This window comes from Nerophis lumbriciformis, linkage group LG03 (assembly GCF_033978685.3).
Source record: "Nerophis lumbriciformis linkage group LG03, RoL_Nlum_v2.1, whole genome shotgun sequence".
NCBI classification, from domain to species: Eukaryota; Metazoa; Chordata; class Actinopteri; order Syngnathiformes; family Syngnathidae; genus Nerophis; species Nerophis lumbriciformis.
In genome coordinates this window covers 3,873,461-3,893,150 of record NC_084550.2, presented here as the reverse complement: position 1 = coordinate 3,893,150, position 19,690 = coordinate 3,873,461, and the positions used below count along the sequence as shown (strand labels likewise).

At 42.0% G+C, this 19,690-nt stretch overlaps 1 protein-coding gene across 19 annotated transcripts in view; it reads right to left on the bottom strand.

The window, feature by feature from the left end:
- camk2b1 (calcium/calmodulin-dependent protein kinase (CaM kinase) II beta 1) overlaps positions 1 to 19,690 on the bottom strand; it is a 222,250-nt gene that overhangs the window by 70,633 nt on the left and 131,927 nt on the right. For 2 of the 19 annotated variants that reach the window (XM_061932069.2, XM_061932104.2), the window contains 4 exons: positions 18,562 to 18,596; positions 14,263 to 14,295; positions 9,674 to 9,742; positions 4,344 to 4,388 (listed from right to left, as the gene is read on the bottom strand). In XM_061932069.2, coding sequence (XP_061788053.1) covers positions 4,344 to 4,388; positions 9,674 to 9,742; positions 14,263 to 14,295; positions 18,562 to 18,596 — 182 coding nt within the window. Of the gene's footprint in view, positions 1 to 4,343; positions 4,389 to 9,673; positions 9,743 to 14,262; positions 14,296 to 18,561; positions 18,600 to 19,690 lie in introns of all 19 variants that reach the window. The other 17 variants (XM_061932079.2, XM_061932141.2, XM_061932113.2 and 14 more) reach the window with 14 other exon arrangements.

Genomic DNA, 19,690 nt, shown 5'->3' with positions numbered 1-19,690 from the left:
GTCAGATGTGAATCAAAAAGAACATGAGCTGGAGATACTGTCGCTACAATTTCACGCTCTAAAGCAAATAACAACCACCTGCTATCTTTCCGTTTATCGCAAACAATGCTTGGCTGCCTTCCACGTGGCCACTTTTTGAGGACGCAACGACTCTTCTGGCCAGTCCAGATGGACGAGAGTGAAAAGAGAAAGCCACCGGGAGGTCACGTGAGCTCCTTTGGAACATTTGGGTGTGAAAATGACACTTTGGAGGATGGTAGAAGTCTTAACTGCTTAAAGTCTAAATTTTCTGAACAAAACATGGATACGTTAGCATGTAGCTTTGCTCAACATCAACACCAACAAGAAAAGGTGGGGAATCATGCAGGTCCATGCACTGAACACACACGTGCAAACAGTTAAAAAAAGTTCCCCACAGGTACAACGAGATCAAAACTTGACAAAGGACATGTTTGGAAATATATACATAATATATATATATATATATATATATTTATGCGTCCATCCATTTTCTACCGCTTGTCCTTTTTGGGGTATATATATATATATATATATATATATCAGTGTTTCCCACAGGACAGGCATCTATTTGCGGTGGTGTGGTCGGGGGGCGGGGGGTGGTGGCGTCGGCGGCAGCGCCGATGACCAAGAAAAACGCGGAGTTGGAATATAATTACAACATTTTATGTACATATTTATATACAGATTTGACCAATTAGTGATTCACTGAAATATATTTATTAATTGTGGTTCTTACAAAAAATATATCTTATAAAATATAAAAGCTAAAATGTCTCTTAAAGCTCTGCCCCTTTAACTAGTGAATACTAAATAATTTAACTTTAGCCTACTACTACAACCATATTATTTACCAGCAACATGAAGTGAAACAGAGGCAGAGGTGTCCTGCCACAGTCAGTCAACCTCCTCCTCCTCCTCCTCCTGCTGCTGCTGCTGAACAGGTCGCACCTGTGGTCCGGACTGTAAGCCTACCTCCTCTCCAAGTCGAGCCCTTTTCGGCCGTTGAAAATATTTTTCTATACTCATCTGTGTGAAGGAGTGAACATCCAACATTAGAATTTATTACTAACGAGCAGAAGCGCTCTATGTACAGTGCCGTCGAACCTTAAGCGGCAGCAGCTCAACACATGCAGGGTTCAACGTTAAGGTTTTCTTCTACTTGCCCGACTTCTCAAATCTACTTGCCCCAATATTTTTACTTGTCCTGCCTAGGTTTTTTTCTGGCTGTGTAGTGCTCATGGCTTATATCTTACTAAAATTGTTCCCGTTGACTATTTACAACACTACACAGTATTTATTATTATTATTATCTATAATTACATTTAAATGGCATTGCATGTATGCAAAATTAAATGCTATTTCACATTATTTGACCAGTAGCAGTTACACCCATCTGAACAGGTCAGCCACCTGTTTAAAGCCCGATCACAGTTGAAATCTTGAAATGAAGGGCCTTTAATGGCCAAAACATTAACCTGGACAACATTTTAACAGCTGCTTGGCTCAGATTTTATTCTTTTCATTGCGTTCACATGCTGCAGTGGACAGTGGACAATTTAGCTTCAGTCCATGTGTGTTTATTGACAACACGGCTATAACCTGGACACGTTAGCTCGTCGGCGAAACGCTCGGTGAAATCGCGGATTAACGTTAAATATATGACGAGCCGCGAGCGATGCAGCTATAACCTATCTACCTATAACACCTGTAAAAATGAAGCAATGCTACCACGCTAGCAAGCGTTAGCTAGCCGGCTATGAGCCACCAAGCTGCTAACTGTCGCCAAAAGGCACCATTTAAGTTTTTTTCCCCCATGGCATCCTGGATCAAGGCTTTCAGCAGCTTTTGGACGTTTGAGGTAGAAACGTAGGAAGCGCCATCATTATGAAAAGTAGCCGGCGAGTATTTTGATCCCGTCCGTCCATCAGTCCCTCTTCTTCTTCTGGTCCACCAGGTGAATTAAGTGCTATTGGCGGAGTTCCAATGCATAGTAGGCTACCGCCACCTACTGCACCGGAGTTGTAACTACAAGCAACATTCACAGACAGTCCCATTGCTTTTATGAGCGGTCGAGCGAGTCAAAAGCCGAAAAATCCATTTGTGGCGGACGTAATTCTTTCGTGGCGGGCCGCCACAAATAAATGAATGTGTGGGAAAAACTGTATATATATATATATATATATATATATATATATATATATATATATATATATATATATACACACACACACACACACACACACACACAGGTAAAAGCCAGTAAATTAGAATATTTTGAAAAACTTGATTTATTTCAGTAATTGCATTCAAAAGGTGTAACTTGTACATTATATTTATTCATTGCACACAGACTGATGCATTCAAATGTTTATTTCATTTAATTTTGATGATTTGAAGTGGCAACAAATGAAAATCCAAAATTCCGTGTGTCACAAAATTAGAATATTACTTAAGGCTAATACAAAAAAGGGATTTTTAGAAATGTTGGCCAACTGAAAAGTATGAAAATGAAAAATATGAGCATGCACAACACTCAATACTTGGTTGGAGCTCCTTTTGCCTCAATTACTGCGTTAATGCGGCGTGGCATGGAGTCGATGAGTTTCTGGCACTGCTCAGGTGTTATGAGAGCCCAGGTTGCTCTGATAGTGGCCTTCAACTCTTCTGCGTTTTTGGGTCTGGCATTCTGCATCTTCCTTTTCACAATACCCCACAGATTTTCTATGGGGCTAAGGTCAGGGGAGTTGGCGGGCCAATTTAGAACAGAAATACCATGGTCCGTAAACCAGGCACGGGTAGATTTTGCGCTGTGTGCAGGCGCCAAGTCCTGTTGGAACTTGACATCTCCATCTCCATAGAGCAGGTCAGCAGCAGGAAGCATGAAGTGCTCTAAAACTTGCTGGTAGACGGCTGCGTTGACCCTGGATCTCAGGAAACAGAGTGGACCGACACCAGCAGATGACATGGCACCCCAAACCATCACACAACCATGCAAATTTTGCATTTCCTTTGGAAATCGAGGTCCCAGAGTCTGGAGGAAGACAGGAGAGGCACAGGATCCACGTTGCCTGAAGTCTAGTGTAAAGTTTCCACCATCAGTGATGGTTTGGGGTGCCATGTCATCTGCTGGTGTCGGTCCACTCTGTTTCCTGAGATCCAGGGTCAACGCAGCCGTCTACCAGCAAGTTTTAGAGCACTTCATGCTTCCTGCTGCTGACCTGCTCTATGGAGATGGAGATTTCAAGTTCCAACAGGACTTGGCGCCTGCAAACAGCGCAAAATCTACCCGTGCCTGGTTTACGGACCATGGTATTTCTGTTCTAAATTGGCCCGCCAACTCCCCTGACCTTAGCCCCATAGAAAATCTGTGGGGTATTGTGAAAAGGAAGATGCAGAATGCCAGACCCAAAAACGCAGAAGAGTTGAAGGCCACTATCAGAGCAACCTGGGCTCTCATAACACCTGAGCAGTGCCAGAAACTCATCGACTCCATGCCACGCCGCATTAACGCAGTAATTGAGGCAAAAGGAGCTCCAACCAAGTATTGAGTATTGTACATGCTCATATTTTTCATTTTCATACTTTTCAGTTGGCCAACATTTCTAAAAATCCCTTTTTTGTATTAGCCTTAAGTAATATTCTAATTTTGTGACACACGGAATTTTGGATTTTCATTTGTTGCCAATTGAAATCATCAAAATTAAATGAAATAAACATTTGAATGCATCAGTCTGTGTGCAATGAATAAATATAATGTACAAGTTACACCTTTTGAATGCAATTACTGAAATAAATCAAGTTTTTCAAAATATTCTAATTTACTGGCTTTTACCTGTATATATAAAATACTATTTAGAAATACATCATAATCCCAAAGCGGTTGGAGTTACTTGTGCTGTTTTTAATATTTTGACCCCTTTTATGTTGGTCACAGTTGATTTAAAAAGAGTATTAGACACAGTGGTGGTAGACTTAAATGCTTCGTCTTGTTTCTTATCAGACCTGCCAATGTGACTTTGTTTCTTATTAGACCTGTCCATGTGACTTTGCAGTATAGTTAGTAGAGTGTGTGATGGACTTCTCCAAGCGGCCCAATGTGTGCACTGCAAACTACCACAAAGCTGCACGATAAGTCCAACAATATCTACTTGATGACTGCATTTACCACTAGTACACACACACACACACACACACACACACACACACACTCACACCACACCATAGAGATGCACGATGAAAAGAAGAAGCAGAGGGAAGGTCAGGATGAGAAGGAGGAAGACAAAAGGTCAGACCAGGTCAGGCCTTGGGCTAATGACATATACCTTGGTCCCGTCGGCTGGATTATGGATGACCGTGGTCTGAGGTTCCTGAAGGAGAGGGGAGGAGGATGGAAGACTTGAGAATAGAAGAAAAGACTGAATATGATCGTGTGTGTGTGTGTGTGTGTGTGTGTCACAGTGTTTGTTTGTGTGGCGTTAAGCTTGACAGGAAACCAGGAAATAGAAAGGGAGAGAGAAAATGATTATTAGGAGGTGAGAACCCTTCAAAGTGGTCAACAAGTTGGGCGGAAAGCACTCACTTCTGTTGTCAACAAACACACGCACACACACTACACAACTACCCTGTTGGTGCTTTTCACACAGCACAGGGACTTGCTAGACATTTCCAGCTTCAACAGGCAGTGTGTCAGTGGCTTGACTTTTTGGACGACACCACCTTTAAAGTGAAAAAGTTAAAGTACCAATGATTGTCACACACACACACTAAGTGTGGTGAAATTAACCTCTGCACTGCAAAAAGTGAAATCTAAGTAAGATGAAATATGTCAAATAAGGGTGATATTTGCTTATTTTCTGTCTGATAAGATAATTCTTCTCACTAAGCAGATTTTATGTTAGAGTGTTTTACTTGTTTTAAGTGTCCTAAATGATGTCAGTAAGATATTACAGCTTGTTGCTGAGATGTGATGACCTATATTGAGTAAAACATGCTTGAAACTAGAATATCAAGTGTTGCAAAGCTGTGTCATTAACACTCACAAGTATAAAACTACTTTTTTTAAAGTAATACATTCTTATTTCAAGCATGAAATTAAAAAAAACATGACTTTGACACAATTGTGTCTCATAATTAAACTGACAGTTAATATTTAAACATTTAACATGTGACATTTCAAAACAATTTTGAACAGAAATAGTTCATGCACATTCAGATAAATTCTTCAAAATTACGATAAAAAAAATTGGCCGGGGGCCGGGCTGTAAATATATATATATATATATATATATATAAAAAAAAAAAAAAAATAAATAAATAAATAAATACATTAAAAAAAATCTCCTGATGATTGAGGGAACCCCTCATGAAACAGCCTGTAGAGATGAAGTAGTCTTGTGATTTTTTTCCCACACATACATATATATATATATATACATATATATATATATATATATATATATATATATATATATATATATATATATATTCCTTGCTCACTAATTGACTGAAAGAGCACGCACTTGGCGTGATGATGTCATGTTATCAACGGGAAAATGCATTTTTAGACAATATGATTTGCCTGAGCGTTGCCTTTTTGCCTTTCCATTAAGAACAATAACTTAGTTTTTAGCATAAGTTTGCTGGTTTCAAGAAATGTAATATCATTATGTCAAGATAATGGCACTAGCATTTACTTCATTAAAGAATATTTTTCAACATATTGAGCAAAAAGGTCTCATATTTGTTTTTGCTATCAAGAAAAGTGCACTGGATATTAGTGAGAATATACTTATTTTAAGCTATTTTTGGGTTCATTGAGGTTAGCTAATTTTACTTGTTTTGGAAAAAAATTTCTTGTTCTATTGGCAGATAATTTTGCTTAGTTCAAGTAAAATACCCCTCATTTTTGTATTTTTTCCCCTTGTTTTTGAACACTGACTTTTTGCAGTGTGCATTTGACCCATCCCTTTGTTTACCCCCTGAGAGGTGAGGGGAGCTGTGAGCAGCAGCGGTGTCATCGAGCCCGCCCCACACAAAATTCAACAACAACAAAAAAACAGCCGACTTTGCTACACAACTTTAAAAAGGTACAAGACTACAGTAATTGTATGAAACTTATTTTAAATATTTTTTTTATAATTCAACGATCCCTTCTAAATAGCGGATTAGGAAGTCCTGTATGCCCAACCATTTGACAGTACTTTGTTCTATTCAAGGTTTCTTCCTCAAAAGGTGTTTTTCCTTGCCTCCGTCACCAAAATGCTGGCTAATGTAGGCTTCACTTGGTGTTTTTTTTTAATGTATGAGTAGTGTGGAGGATGCATATATGTTTAAGAGTTCTTTTTACATAGCCATGTTTAGAGTAGCGAGTACTTTTCCTTTGTATATTCTACCAGTTTCTTTAGACATTTCCGATGCCTGGTTAGTGTCTTAACCTTGGAATGTGAAGACAACCCCCACATCTGTCTCCTTATCAGTGTTGCGAGAGGGAGAGAGGGGGGGCTTTCTTTGTGTGCAAGGAGTTGGCTTTTCCGTTTGAATGTCAGATCAACTAGAGTAGCCGATATGAATGTATTGGTTAAACTGATCTTCTAAAGCTTTAGTAAAACTTGAAAATATTCCTATTCTGTCTTGATGGTCCTTCTTACTCAGCATATATGTCATCGAAAGAACTTGGGATTGACCAGTAACTTAGATTCCCTGGGAGGAAGAGCTGGTCGACGCAACAGTAGTGTGGTTAAAAGGGGGGCTGCGCCGCATTATCAATGCAAGGACTGAAGTAAACACAGCTTGCTAAAAGACGACGGCGCCTGAAAGGAGGTCATGTGACATCAGAGGTGAAGGCACAAATGCCGCTGGCGAGCGCCACTCCCTCTCCCAGGAAGTAACGCCCCTGTTGCGACCAGCCAGCCCGGCCGTCTCTCAGGCGACGGCAGCCGTGTCACGGCAACCGTCGCCCGGGGCGACCGGTGCTGGTGGCATCACAAAATAAGCAGGGGGGTGTGCTTGGGCTCGTCCAATTTAGGAGGACGTTTTGCGGGGAAACTGATCAACTCTACCTGGCAACAGCCGGCCTCACACCTCGCTGCACTCCTCCAAGATGAGAAGAACTCCACCAGAACACATCACACGCGCTGATGCCATGGAATAAGTGTGTGTAGAGTGCATGCGCTGCTGACGAGAGTGTAACATAATCATCAGGAACAACACTATGTTTAGTCTGCAGGAGTGCAAAGCAGCCAAGCCAAACTCTGCTCTGCCACATGACATCATCAGCAAGGAAACTAACACTTGGGTGTCTGATTTATGACCAAGCCTGGATCTTGACCCCAATATCTGGCTACACATACCTACATACACAACACATTCGGCCATATTGGATGAATAACTCGCAGCAGCTGTCTTTCAGGTCGTAGAATACACAGCATCTGCTTGATTCGGTTTTTTAGAGTTTGCCCAACCAGTCTACATGTGTTTTGTGGACTTGGAGAAGGCATTCGACCGTGTCCCTCGGGAAGTCCTGTGGGGAGTGCTCAGAGAGTATGGGGTATCGGACTGTCTGATTGTGGCAGTCCGCTCCCTGTATGATCAGTGTCAGAGCTTGGTCCGCATTGCCGGCAGTAAGTCGGACACGTTTCCAGTGAGGGTTGGACTCCGCCAAGGCTGCCCTTTGTCACCCATTCTGTTCATAACTTTTATGGACAGAATTTCTAGGCGCAGTCAAGGCGTTGAGGGGATCTGGTTTGGTGGCTGCAGGATTAGGTCTCTGCTTTTTGCAGATGATGTGGTCCTGATGGCCTCATCTGGCAAGGATCTTCAGCTCTCGCTGGATCGGTTCGCAGCCGAGTGTGAAGCGACTGGGATGAGAATCAGCACCTCCAAGTCCGAGTCCATGGTTCTCGCCCGGAAAAGGGTGGAGTGCCATCTCCGGGTTGGGGAGGAGATCTTTCCCCAAGTGGAGGAGTTCAAGTACCTCGGAGTCTTGTTCACGAGTGAGGGAAGAGTGGATCGTGAGATCGACAGGCGGATCGGTGCGGCGTCTTCAGTAATGCGGACGCTGTATCGATCCGTTGTGGTGAAGAAGGAGCTGAGCCGGAAGGCAAAGCTCTCAATTTACCGGTCGATCTACGTTCCCATCCTCACCTATGGTCATGAGCTTTGGGTTATGACCGAAAGGACAAGATCACGGGTACAAGCGGCCCAAATGAGTTTCCTCCGCCGGGTGGCGGGCCTTTCCCTTAGAGATAGGGTGAGAAGCTCTGTCATTCGGGGGGAGCTCAAAGTAAAGCCGCTGCTCCTCCACATGGAGAGGAGCCAGATGAGGTGGTTCGGGCATCTGGTCAGGATGCCACCCGAACGCCTCCCTAGGGAGGTGTTTAGGGCACGTCCGACCGGTAGGAGGCTGCGGGGAAGACCCAGGACACGTTGGGAAGACTATGTCTCCCGGCTGGCCTGGGAACGCCTCGGGGTCCCACAGGAAGAGCTGGACGAAGTGGCTGGGGAGAGGGAAGTCTGGGCTTCCCTGCTTAGGCTGCTGCCCCCGCGACCCGACCTCGGATAAGCGGAAGAAGATGGATGGATGGATGGATGGATGCTTGATGCATTCATTTGATTAGAATTATTTAGAATCCATCCATCCATTTTCTACCGCTTGTCCCTTTTAGGGATGCAGGGGGGTGCTGGAGCCTATCTCAGCTGCATTCGGGGCGGAAGGCGAGGTACACCCTGGACAAGTCGCCACCTCATCCCATCACAGATAGACAGACAACATTCACACACTAGGGACCATTTAGTGTTGCCAATCAACCTATCCCCAGGTGCATGTCTTTGGAGTTTGGAGGGGCCTATCCCCAGGTGCATGTCCTTGGAGGTGGGAGGGGCCTATCAATGCAAGGACTGAAGTAAACACAGCTAGCTAAAAGACAACGGCGCCACCCCAGGCCTTCACCACCGCTTCTTTCCCCTCGGGGTGATGGTCAGCTGGCAGCGCTTCATAGCAGCAGTCGACCTCCAGGGTCCCTGCCCCTCTGTTGCGAGTTTGTCGTGATTAAATGTAACGTGTTTATGTGTGCATTGCATGGAGGTTTTTTCCCACTCCAGATTAGGTCCCCTTAGGAGCCCAGTCTAGATTGTATTTTTTTACTCATCTTTTTCCCCAGCGTTTTACCTTTTTCCCATATTTTACGGGGCGCCTGATGGCGATCCATCAGCGTTCCTGTTCTGTAACCCTGTACACTGTTTGTTTGTCTCATCTTAAATGGGTGTGTGCTGAAAACAAAGTTTCGTTGTACTTGTGCAATGACAATAAAGACCTATCTGAATCTGAAATCATAAATTCTCCCAGGGTATGTAAACTTATGAGCACAACTGTATATGCGTGTGTGTGTGTGTGTGTGTGAGTGTGTATAAAAACACCACATCGCCGACCGCTGTGGCCATGAGACAAATAAAATATCACGCACAAACAGCGAGACGGCGGGCGACAACAGACACACACTATGCAAGGACGGCGGGCAAGAGAGGCGGCCTTTAAATGGAGAACAAGAGCGGCGGGTGGGCGGTAGTGACACATACATAAAAAGGTAGTGGCTGGTGTTGACGGGGGGTGGGGCGGCGGGGTGGGGGGGTGGGGGGGTGTTTAGGAGGTAAATACCAGAGCAGGTGAGGGGATGTTTCCTTTTGGGCTGGTGACTATGCTGTTTTTGCTGCTGTTTGTCTGGGGCTGTGCAGAAGAGGAGAGGGAGGAGACAGCAAGAAGTGAGTAACAACATGGCTGTGTGTGTGTGTGTGTGTGTGTGTGTGTGTGTGTGTGTGTACTTGTCTCGCCATCCTTGTGTGGACATAGACTTGACAAACCACCCTTTCTGTGAGGACCTTTTGACTTGTGAGGACATTTGCCTGGACCTCACAACTATAGAAGTAAAATATTTGTTTTACTTTGTGTGTTTTGCATTCTGAAGTGAGGTTGCAACTCTCTACTCCCATCTAGTGCTAGATAGGGATGTCCCGATCCAGGTTTTTGCACTTCCGATCCAATACCGATATTGTTTTTGCATTTCCGATCAGATACCGATACCGACCGATACCGACCTATCCGAGCATGTATTAAAGTTTAAAGTTATTTAGCCTACTTAGTTGTCAGAATCATGTTGAAAAGGGTTTTAGTACTCTTGATAACAACTAGCCAGCTGAATTAGGGGAGTTTGAATAATACACAATGGTTGGTAACAAGAAACTGACCTGTTTATTCAAGGATAAACACAAAATAGACACAATTATACATGACAAACAGAAATGGCATCATTGAACTAGGGCTGGGCGATATGGCCTTTTTTTAATATTGCGATATTTTAAGGCCATATTGCGATACACGATATATATCTCGATATTTTGCCTTAGCCTTGAATGAACACTTGATGCATATAATCACAGCAGTATGATGATTCTATGTGTTTTGATTGATTGATTGAGACTTTTATTAGTAGGTTGCACAGTGAAGTACATATTCCGTACAATTGACCACTAAATGGTAACACCCCAATAAGTTTTTCACACTTGTTTAAGTCGGGGTCCACTTAAATTGATTCATGATACAGATATATACTATCAGATATATACTATCATCATAATACAGTCATCACACAAGATAATCACATTGAATTATTTACATTATTTATAATCCAGGGTGTGGATGTAAGTGTCAAAAAGACAGCCAAAAGAGTTTGATATGAGAATAAATCTAAAGTTAAAATATAGGGTAGAAATGCACCCATTTGCAGGAAATGTAGTCTTGATTTTCAACATTTTCTTTCAATGCTTGCATGTCTACATTAAAACATTCTTCTTCATACTGCATTAATATATGCTGCTTTTAAACTTTCATGCAGAGAAGGAAATCACAACTAAAAAAAATCACTAATTTTTTCATACGGTGTTGATGTGGAAGTTTTTGCCTCGGCATTTTGATGGTGTGGACGTGTGGCACCGAATGGAGATGAGCGTCTCGACAGACGTCACAATATTTGAACAATGATGACGAAAACTGTTTTCTCTGTCGTGTCCGTGTGTCGAAAATTGTTATGCGCTTATTTTTTTATTTGATTTTGTGCGTGGCATAGATTTGCTACGCGCAGAGGACGCTTAAACAGTGCGCAATTGCACAGATGAGCACCTTAGAGGGAGCGTTGCTCGCACGGCTGCGCACGCATCACAGCTAACGTTAGCCATGCTGCTACCTCTCTGCTCGGGGAGGACGTATACGTATGTGACGTATGTCGTGACAGTATGTGACGTGTGACGTGACAGTATGTGACGTGTGTCGTGACAGTATGTGACGTGTGTAAGAAGGTGCGCTTGCTGTCTGTGAGAGGGAGACACAGGAAAGAGTGAGAAGAGCCTGTCGTGTAATGCCAGCAGCTAAAAGCAACTGCGTGAGAATCCACAGACCTGTGGATGTGTTGAAGGTGTGCTGGAAAATGCGGAACGGAAATTAGGGAGCAGCAGAAAAGTGGAATGTATTATTTAAATCGGTGCGTTGGAAAACACGGACCGGAGTTTTTTTTTAAAAACTGGATCTGGATCGGCATTTTCCCATGCCTTGCCGATACGCATTTTTTGGCAAATATCGGCAGCCGATCCGATCCAAATATCAGATCGGGACATCCCCAGTGCTAGATTATTATTTTTTTCATCATTCTAGCTATAGTGGAAAGGGGGGCCCTCACAACCTACTAACCAAACGTGGGTCCACACAAAGTAGGCAAGACATGTATGTGTGTGTGTGTGTGTGGGAGGGGTCCATCACATGCTGCTTTGAAGCGTGGTCATCAAAACACGGCCAGACACTTGATCACAACGAAATGTTCATAAAAAAAACAAGAAGAACACTTCAAATAAAATACTTCAATTATGTTGGACGGCAACAATCTGCTGTAATAAGAAGATCCATCGCATGTCAACAAGCAGTCTGTCTTCTCGAAGGACAATACCGTATAAATGTAAACTTGGAAATACAGTGGGTGGTTGCGTGTGGTACACAGAACATCAATTTCCACACTTCTATTAGCCGTGGGTCCAGTGGACCGGGACATGTTATATGTAATATAAATGTGTAGGGGGGGTGTATGGTGTGTGGTCATTAAATATGTATTCTGATATATGTTCTTCACAGAAAATGAGCCAAAGTCAGTGAGTCTCAGTTTGAAAAATTAATTAATTGTATCATTTTTCTTTGAATAAAAAAATGTAAACGGGTCCCACAGACCCGAACACCACACAAGAGTGTAGGTAGTTGTATTATACACTGACAATAAGTCACCACACAGTCATTATTGTCTCAATAGCTGGCAACACAAGTTAGTAGTACCATAATTGTTGATTGGTGGAAGTCTAGTGACAGGATAGAATAAAATGTGTGTGTGTTTGTGTGAACTTTGTTAGCCACTGGGCTTCCATCGGACAGGAGAGAAAACAAGAGAAGAGGAGAGAAGAAGGAGAAGTATGAGGGGCCGTTAGGGAAAACGATTTCAGTTGTTTGTGTGAGAGCATTTCAGTAGTGTGTATAAGAGTGTGTCAGTAGTGTGTATAAGAGTGTGTCAGTAGTGTGTGTGAGAGAAAAACATTTCAGTTTATGTGAGAGCATTTCAGTAGTGTGTATAAGAGTGTTTCAGTAGTGTGTATAAGAGTGTTTCAGTAGTGTGTGTGAGAAAAACATTTCAGTTGTTTATATGAGAGCATTTCAGTAGTGTGTATAAGAGTGTTTCAGTAGTGTGTATAAGAGTGTTTCAGTAGTGTGTGTGAGAAAAATATTTTTGTTGTTTATGTGAGAGCATTTCAGTAGTGTGTATAAGAGTGTTTCAGTAGTGTGTATAAGAGTGTTTCAGTACTGTGTGTGAGAAAAATATTTCCGTTGTTTATGTGAGAGCATTTCTGTAGTGTGTATAAGAGTGTTTCAGTAGTGTGTATAAGAGTGTTTCAGTAGTGTGTGTGTGAGAAAAATATTTCAGTTGTTTATGTGAGAGCATTTCTGTAGTGTGTATAAGAGTGTTTCAGTAGTGTGTGTGAGAAATATATTTTCGTTGTTTATGTGAGAGCATTTCTGTAGTGTGTATAAGAGTGTTTCAGTAATGTGTATAAGAGTGTTTCAGTAGTGTGTGTGTGTGTGAGAAAAATAGTTCAGTTTATGTGAGAGCATTTCAGTAGTGTGTATAAGAGTGTTTCAGTCGTGTGTATAAGAGTGTTTCAGAAGTGTGTGTGAGAAAAATATTTTCGTTTATGTGAGAGCATTTCTGTAGTGTGTATGAGTGTTTCAGTAGTGTGTATAAGAGTGTTTCAGTAGTGTGTGTGTGTGAGAAAAATATTTCTGTTGTTTATGTGAGAGCATTTCTGTAGTATGTATAAGAGTGTTTCAGTAGTGTGTGTGTGTGAGAAAAATATTTTCGTTGTTTATGTGAGAGCATTTCAGTAGTGTGTATAAGAGTGTTTCAGTAGTTTGTATAAGAGTGTTTCAGTAGTGTGTGTGTGAGAAAAATATTTCAGTTGTTTATGTGAGAGCATTTCAGTAGTGTGTATAAGAGTGTTTCAGTAGTGTGTGTGAGAGAAAAACATTTCAGTTGTTTATGTGAGAGCATTTCAGTAGTGTGTATAAGAGTGTTTCAGTAGTGTGTATAAAAGTGTTTCAGTAGTGTGTGTGTGAAAAATATTTTCGTTGTTTATGTGAGAGCATTTCAGTAGTGTGTATAAGAGTGTTTCAGTCGTGTGTATAAGAGTGCTTCAGTAGTGTGTGTGAGAGAGAAACAATTCAGTTGTTTATGTGAGGGCATTTCAGTAGTATATGTAAGAGGTAATTCTGAATAATGTCCCTAACGGCCCCTCACAGAGAAGAGCCTGAACATTGTAACATACCACACACACACACACACACACACACACACACACACACACACACACACGCACACACACACACAGTACAGTGCAACACACCTGTATGTCCAAAAAGACAACAAGTGAGAAAGAGGTGCAACTCATTCATTCACAGCGACTGATGAACATGGGTATGTATAAAAAAAACTACAAAAATATGCTCCCAGGTAAAAGTGGAAGGTAGAGCGCTGGTAAATGGAAATAAGAGGACAGGGAAGTCAGTTGAAGGAGGACTTGATGGTCAAAAGTGATGGGAGCCAAACAAATGAAGAAAGAATGAAAAGAAGAAATGGCGTGAGGGGGGATAAACAGCATGCTCACCATGTACTGCACAGTAGAGCTGGACTTTCTTTTCTGTCCCCATCAATGGATTTATTGACCAATAGATTGGACGCATGGATGGATGGATGGATGGATGGATGGATGGATGGATGGATGATAGAGAAAAAGAAAAAAACAGAAAGAAATATAAAAGTAAGCCATGACATGGCAGTAAGACACCCAGAAATGGGTCAGATTCACTGTGAGGACAGGTGAGGACAGGTGAAGACAGGTGGAAAGTTTACTGGGAGGAAGTCAGGAAGGGGGAAAAAAAGGAAGGAAGATGCCTTTAGTGTGCGAAAAGGAGCCTGTTGCTAGGTGATGAGTGCGCCACGGTGGAAGTGAGCATCTATTTCTGCTGTCTGACTTTCCAGGGTCCAGACTGGCAGCTATTCCTGGAAGCGGAGTCACATTCCCCCGCTGTAGCGACTGGGGAGGAAGAGGAGTGAGGGCGTTCAAGTGCACGCACACAAACGCAAACGTCCATGGACGTGGAAGTGCGCTCACACACCCACACACTCTTTGCTCACACACCCACAGCCCATTCAAAGAATTTTGTGCTGGGGGAGAAAAAAGGCGCGTTAGGTGCGCGGCGCCGTGGGTTCCGTGGCGCTCTCCTCGTGCGCTCAGCGTAGGACGTGTGAGCACGAGGACTAGCGTGGGATGTGTGGAGATTTTCTTTGGGGAATGGGGGGGATTAAGACCAGATGGGGTGAGCGGAACGGAGGACGATAAGTCCGCTTTAAAGATGAGGAAATCAAGGATGGAGAATGTGTGCACACACGCACACACACACACACTAGAGATGCACGGATAGGCAATTATTTCATCCGCAACCGCATCAGAAAGTCGTCAACCATCCGCCATCCACCCGACCTAACATTTAATCAGAACCACATTCGCCCGCACCCGCCCGTTGTTATATATCTAATATAGACGATGCAAGGCATTAGTGAGGTTATAAAGCTTTTGCCTGTTAAAGAAAGGAGACTGATCCAATGCAGCACAGACATTCGCGTGCCACGCTGTCACGGCCCAGACGCACACCAGTGCGCAATCATATGGGAGCCGCGCTGAGCGCACCTCCAAGCGCGTCTCGCTGCCGGCGACGGCCGGGTATGGGCCCGACGCTCCAGCGCCATCCATTTTCAGGGCTAGTTGATTCGGCAGGTGGGTTGTTACACACTCCTTAGCGGGTTCCGACTTCCATGGCCACCGTCCTGCTGTCTATATCAACCAGGGTGAGCCCCACCCCTTTCGTGAGCGCACTGCGCGCGGAGTGACCCCTGTTACGCGCCCCCGGCAACAGGGGTGGCGGGCAGGTAAGCTGCGCGGGCGGAGCGCGCGGAGTGACCCCTGTTACGAGCCCCCGGCCACGGGGGTGGCGAGCAGGTAAGCTGCTTACCTGCTGCGCGTGACGCCGGCCGCGGCGAAGGCGGACGAGGCGGGGTGTCGGTGTGGTGGTGACCCTGGACGTGCGTCGGGCCCTTCTCGCGGATCGCCTCAGCTACGGCTCCCGGCGGGGCCCTCTCGGGGGAAGGGGCCTCGGTCCCGGACCCCGGCGAGGCGTCCCTTCCCCGCTCCGTAAAAGTGTCCATCTCTTCTTTTTTTCTTCTTCTGTTGTGGCATATGCTGCAGGTGCCTGCTCGTTTTTCGTATGTGGGTAACAACATTTAACTATGTATATATATTTCCCAATTGGTTTAACTGCCACCCGCCTGAATCTATTTAAAATCTTTTTTATTTTTTATTTCAACCGCCCGACCCGACCCGCGGATAAAATCTAATTTTTTTTAATTTCATCCGCCCGATCCGCGGATAATCCGCGGACTCCGCGGTTGTGCCCGCAAACCGCGCATCTCTAACACACACACACACACACACACACACACACACACACACACACACACACACACACATGCACACACACACTCTTGTATTTGTCACCTTCTTGAGACCTCCGAATAATACCTACCTCTTTAGGACCACCCATTCTAGATATATAAAGATTTGTATTTACAACATTAATAATATATACATTCTATGCAAATATAAAAAAGCTTCTTGTGAAAAATGAGTTGGAATTTCACAAGAAAAAAAAATCAACGTTTCACAAGAAAAGCAGTGTTATAATAAAAGTTGTGATTTTACTCAACGCAAGACAAACTTTTACAAGAAAAACGGAACATTTGTGCAATATTATGATAAAAGTTGGAATTTGACTCAATAACAGTCACAATTTTACAAGAAAAGCTTAACATTTTGACAATTTTAGGAAAAGAGTCGTAATTTTACTCGACAAAAGTCAGAATTTTATAAGAAAACCTTAAAACGTTGGCAATATTAATGGCAAATAGTAATGGCAAAATTATGACAAAAGTCATAATTTTACTGGAAAAAATGTCACTATTTTGCAAGAACTAAAAAATTGGCAGTATTGTGATAAAATTCAGAATTGTCACCATTTTGCCGTAAAAAGTAATGTTTTTGCATAAAAAAGTAATAATTTTACGAGAAAATATTGCAATATTACAGAAACGGAAAGAATATGAGAAATTGTTCCCAATTTTATAAAAAAAAAAAAAGTCGACACATTGTGAGAAAAAGACTGCTTTTAGATAATTTTTTTGTTTTTAATCTTTTGTTTAATCTTTATTTATTTCAAGTTATTAGAGTATGTCTCTATATACACTTATTTTGTATACATTTTAGCCAAAGGAGGCACATTTCAATTTGTTACGCACTTGTTATTAAATATGTTGGCCAGAGGGGGAGCACTTCAAATCTTTACACACACTTGTTATTTCATATGTTGACCAGAGGGAGAGCACTTTTAAAACTGACACAGTCAATTAGGAAAATCCCTCCTTTTTGGGACCACCTTAATTTTTGATAGATTTCCCCAGCAGGGGGTACAAATGAGACATTCTCTATTAGATGCAATATTTGTATCTGTATTGATTTCAGTCTTAACTTGTTCACCGGTCCTCATATGGAAGGTACTATTCCTTGTTGATGTCTCAAGAAGGGTTGGAATACAAGAACGAACACACACACACACACACACACACACACACACACACACACACACACACACACACACTTGTATTTTCTACCTTCTTGAGACCTGAGAATAATGCCTACCTCTTTAGGACCACCATTTTTAGATATATAAAGATGTGTATTTACAACATTAATAATACATACATACTATGCAAATATAAAAAAGCTTCTTGTGAAAAATTAGTTGGAATTTCACAAGAAAAAGGTCCCAATTTCAAAGAAAAAAACATAGAATTTTGGCATTTTTATAATAAAAGTCGTCATTTTACTCAACGCAAGTCAACGTTTTATAAGAAAAACTGAACATTTGTGCAATATTATGATTAAAGTTGGAATTTTACTCAATAACAGTCGCAATTTTACAAGAAAAGCTTAACATTTTGGCAATTTAATGAAAAGAGTTGTAATTTTACTCAACAAAAGTTAAAATTTTATGAGAAAACTTAAAAATTTTGGCAATGTTATTACAATCATCGGAATTTAACTTGGCAAAATAATGTCACGAGTCATAATTTTACTCAAACAATGTCACTATTTTACAAGAACAACAACAAAAATGGCTATATTGTGATAAAAGTCAGAATTCTATATGATAATTGTCACCATTTTGCATTAAAACGTAACAATTTTACATAAAAAAAGTAATAATTTTACATATAAAAAAGTAATAATTTTACATAAAAAAAGTAGTAATTTTACGAGAAATATATTGCAATATTACAGAAACAGAAAAAATCTGAGAAATTGTTGCCAATTTTATAAGAAAGACGTCAACACATTGTGAGAAAAAGACTGCTTTTAGTTAATTAATTATTTTTATTTTTATTTACTTCAAGTTATTACAGTATGTCTCTATATACATATTTTTTTTTTTTTTAAATACATTTTGGCCAAAGGGGACTCATTTCAATTTCTTACACACGCTTGTTATTTCATATGTTGACCAGAGGGGGAGCACGTTTAAAACCGACACACAGTCAATTTGAAAAATCCCCCCTTTTTGGGGGATTCTCTATTAGATGCAATGTTATTGGGACCATGATTTATGTCATCACTTGTTCACACCTCCTCATATGGAAGGTACTTTTCATGTCTCAAGAAGGGTAGAAATACAAGAACGAACACACACGCACAGGTCAACAAACAAGACATGTAAACAAGAGCTCTTGTAGGTAGAAAGGAGAGAAGAAGGAGCAGGAGAGGAGCTGTCAGGAGCATCGCGGTGATGACCCTTACCTTGACATCAGCCTTCTTGTTCAGCAAAGTCTTGGCTGCTGCAATGACAAACACAACCGTGACAGTAAGAGACTGGAAGGAATATTGTGTAGCTGTTATCTACAGTAGGTGCCATCATTTTGCATGGGCGTGAGAAGCATACACATAGCATGTTATCAAGTATTACCATGTGTGATATGAACAAAACACAATGCATAAAACCAGCAATGTGTGTACAGTACATGGCATTTGCGGCGCCCCCTGCAGGTTGTGCTCAAAATTAATTTGGAAGATATGTGAGCATACATGTAATACAGATAATGTTTTATGATTATTAGACACATTTTACTTTTTGAAACCGATATCGATAATTTCCGATATTACATTTTAAAGCATTTATCGGCCGATAATATCGGCAGTCCGGTATTATCGGACCTCTCTAGTTGCAATACATACTGTACATCAGGGGTGCTCATTACGTCGATCGCGAGCTACCGGTCGATCTCGGAGGGTGTGTCAGTCGATCACCAGCCAGGCATTTAAAAAATAGTCCTAAAAATGAGCGATCATAAATCTTCACTATGACGTCACTTGATTGACATTCACGGCACCCGAGGGTCTTCTGAGATGACGCTGGCTGCTGCCAGCTCATTAAAATTACCGACTGGAAGGCGAGAAACACTTTATTTCAACAGACTCTGGCGCCGTACCTGTTGTCAAAACTCCAAAGACCGACTGCACAGTTGCACAGTTGCGCTACCAAAACAAGAGTCTCAGAAAGCTGGCGTGCACAAGCTAGCAAGCTACGGAGTTTGCCGACAATGTATTTCTTGTAAAGTGTATACAAAGGAGTACGGAAGCTGGACAAATAAGATGCCAAAAACCAACCACTTTCATGTGGTATTGGACAGAAAGGAGGACTTTTTTCTCCTCCATTCGAAAATGCGGACGTTATCAGCACCACTGTCTGATTCCTATCAATGCAAGTCATCACAATCAGGTAATACACCAACTTATATTCTTGTCTTCATGAAAGAAAGGAATCTATATGTGTTAAACATGCTTGTATTATCATTAAACACCTTTAACTTGTTAACAATATTAACTATATGTGTTAAACATGCTTGTATTATCTTTAAACACCTTTAAC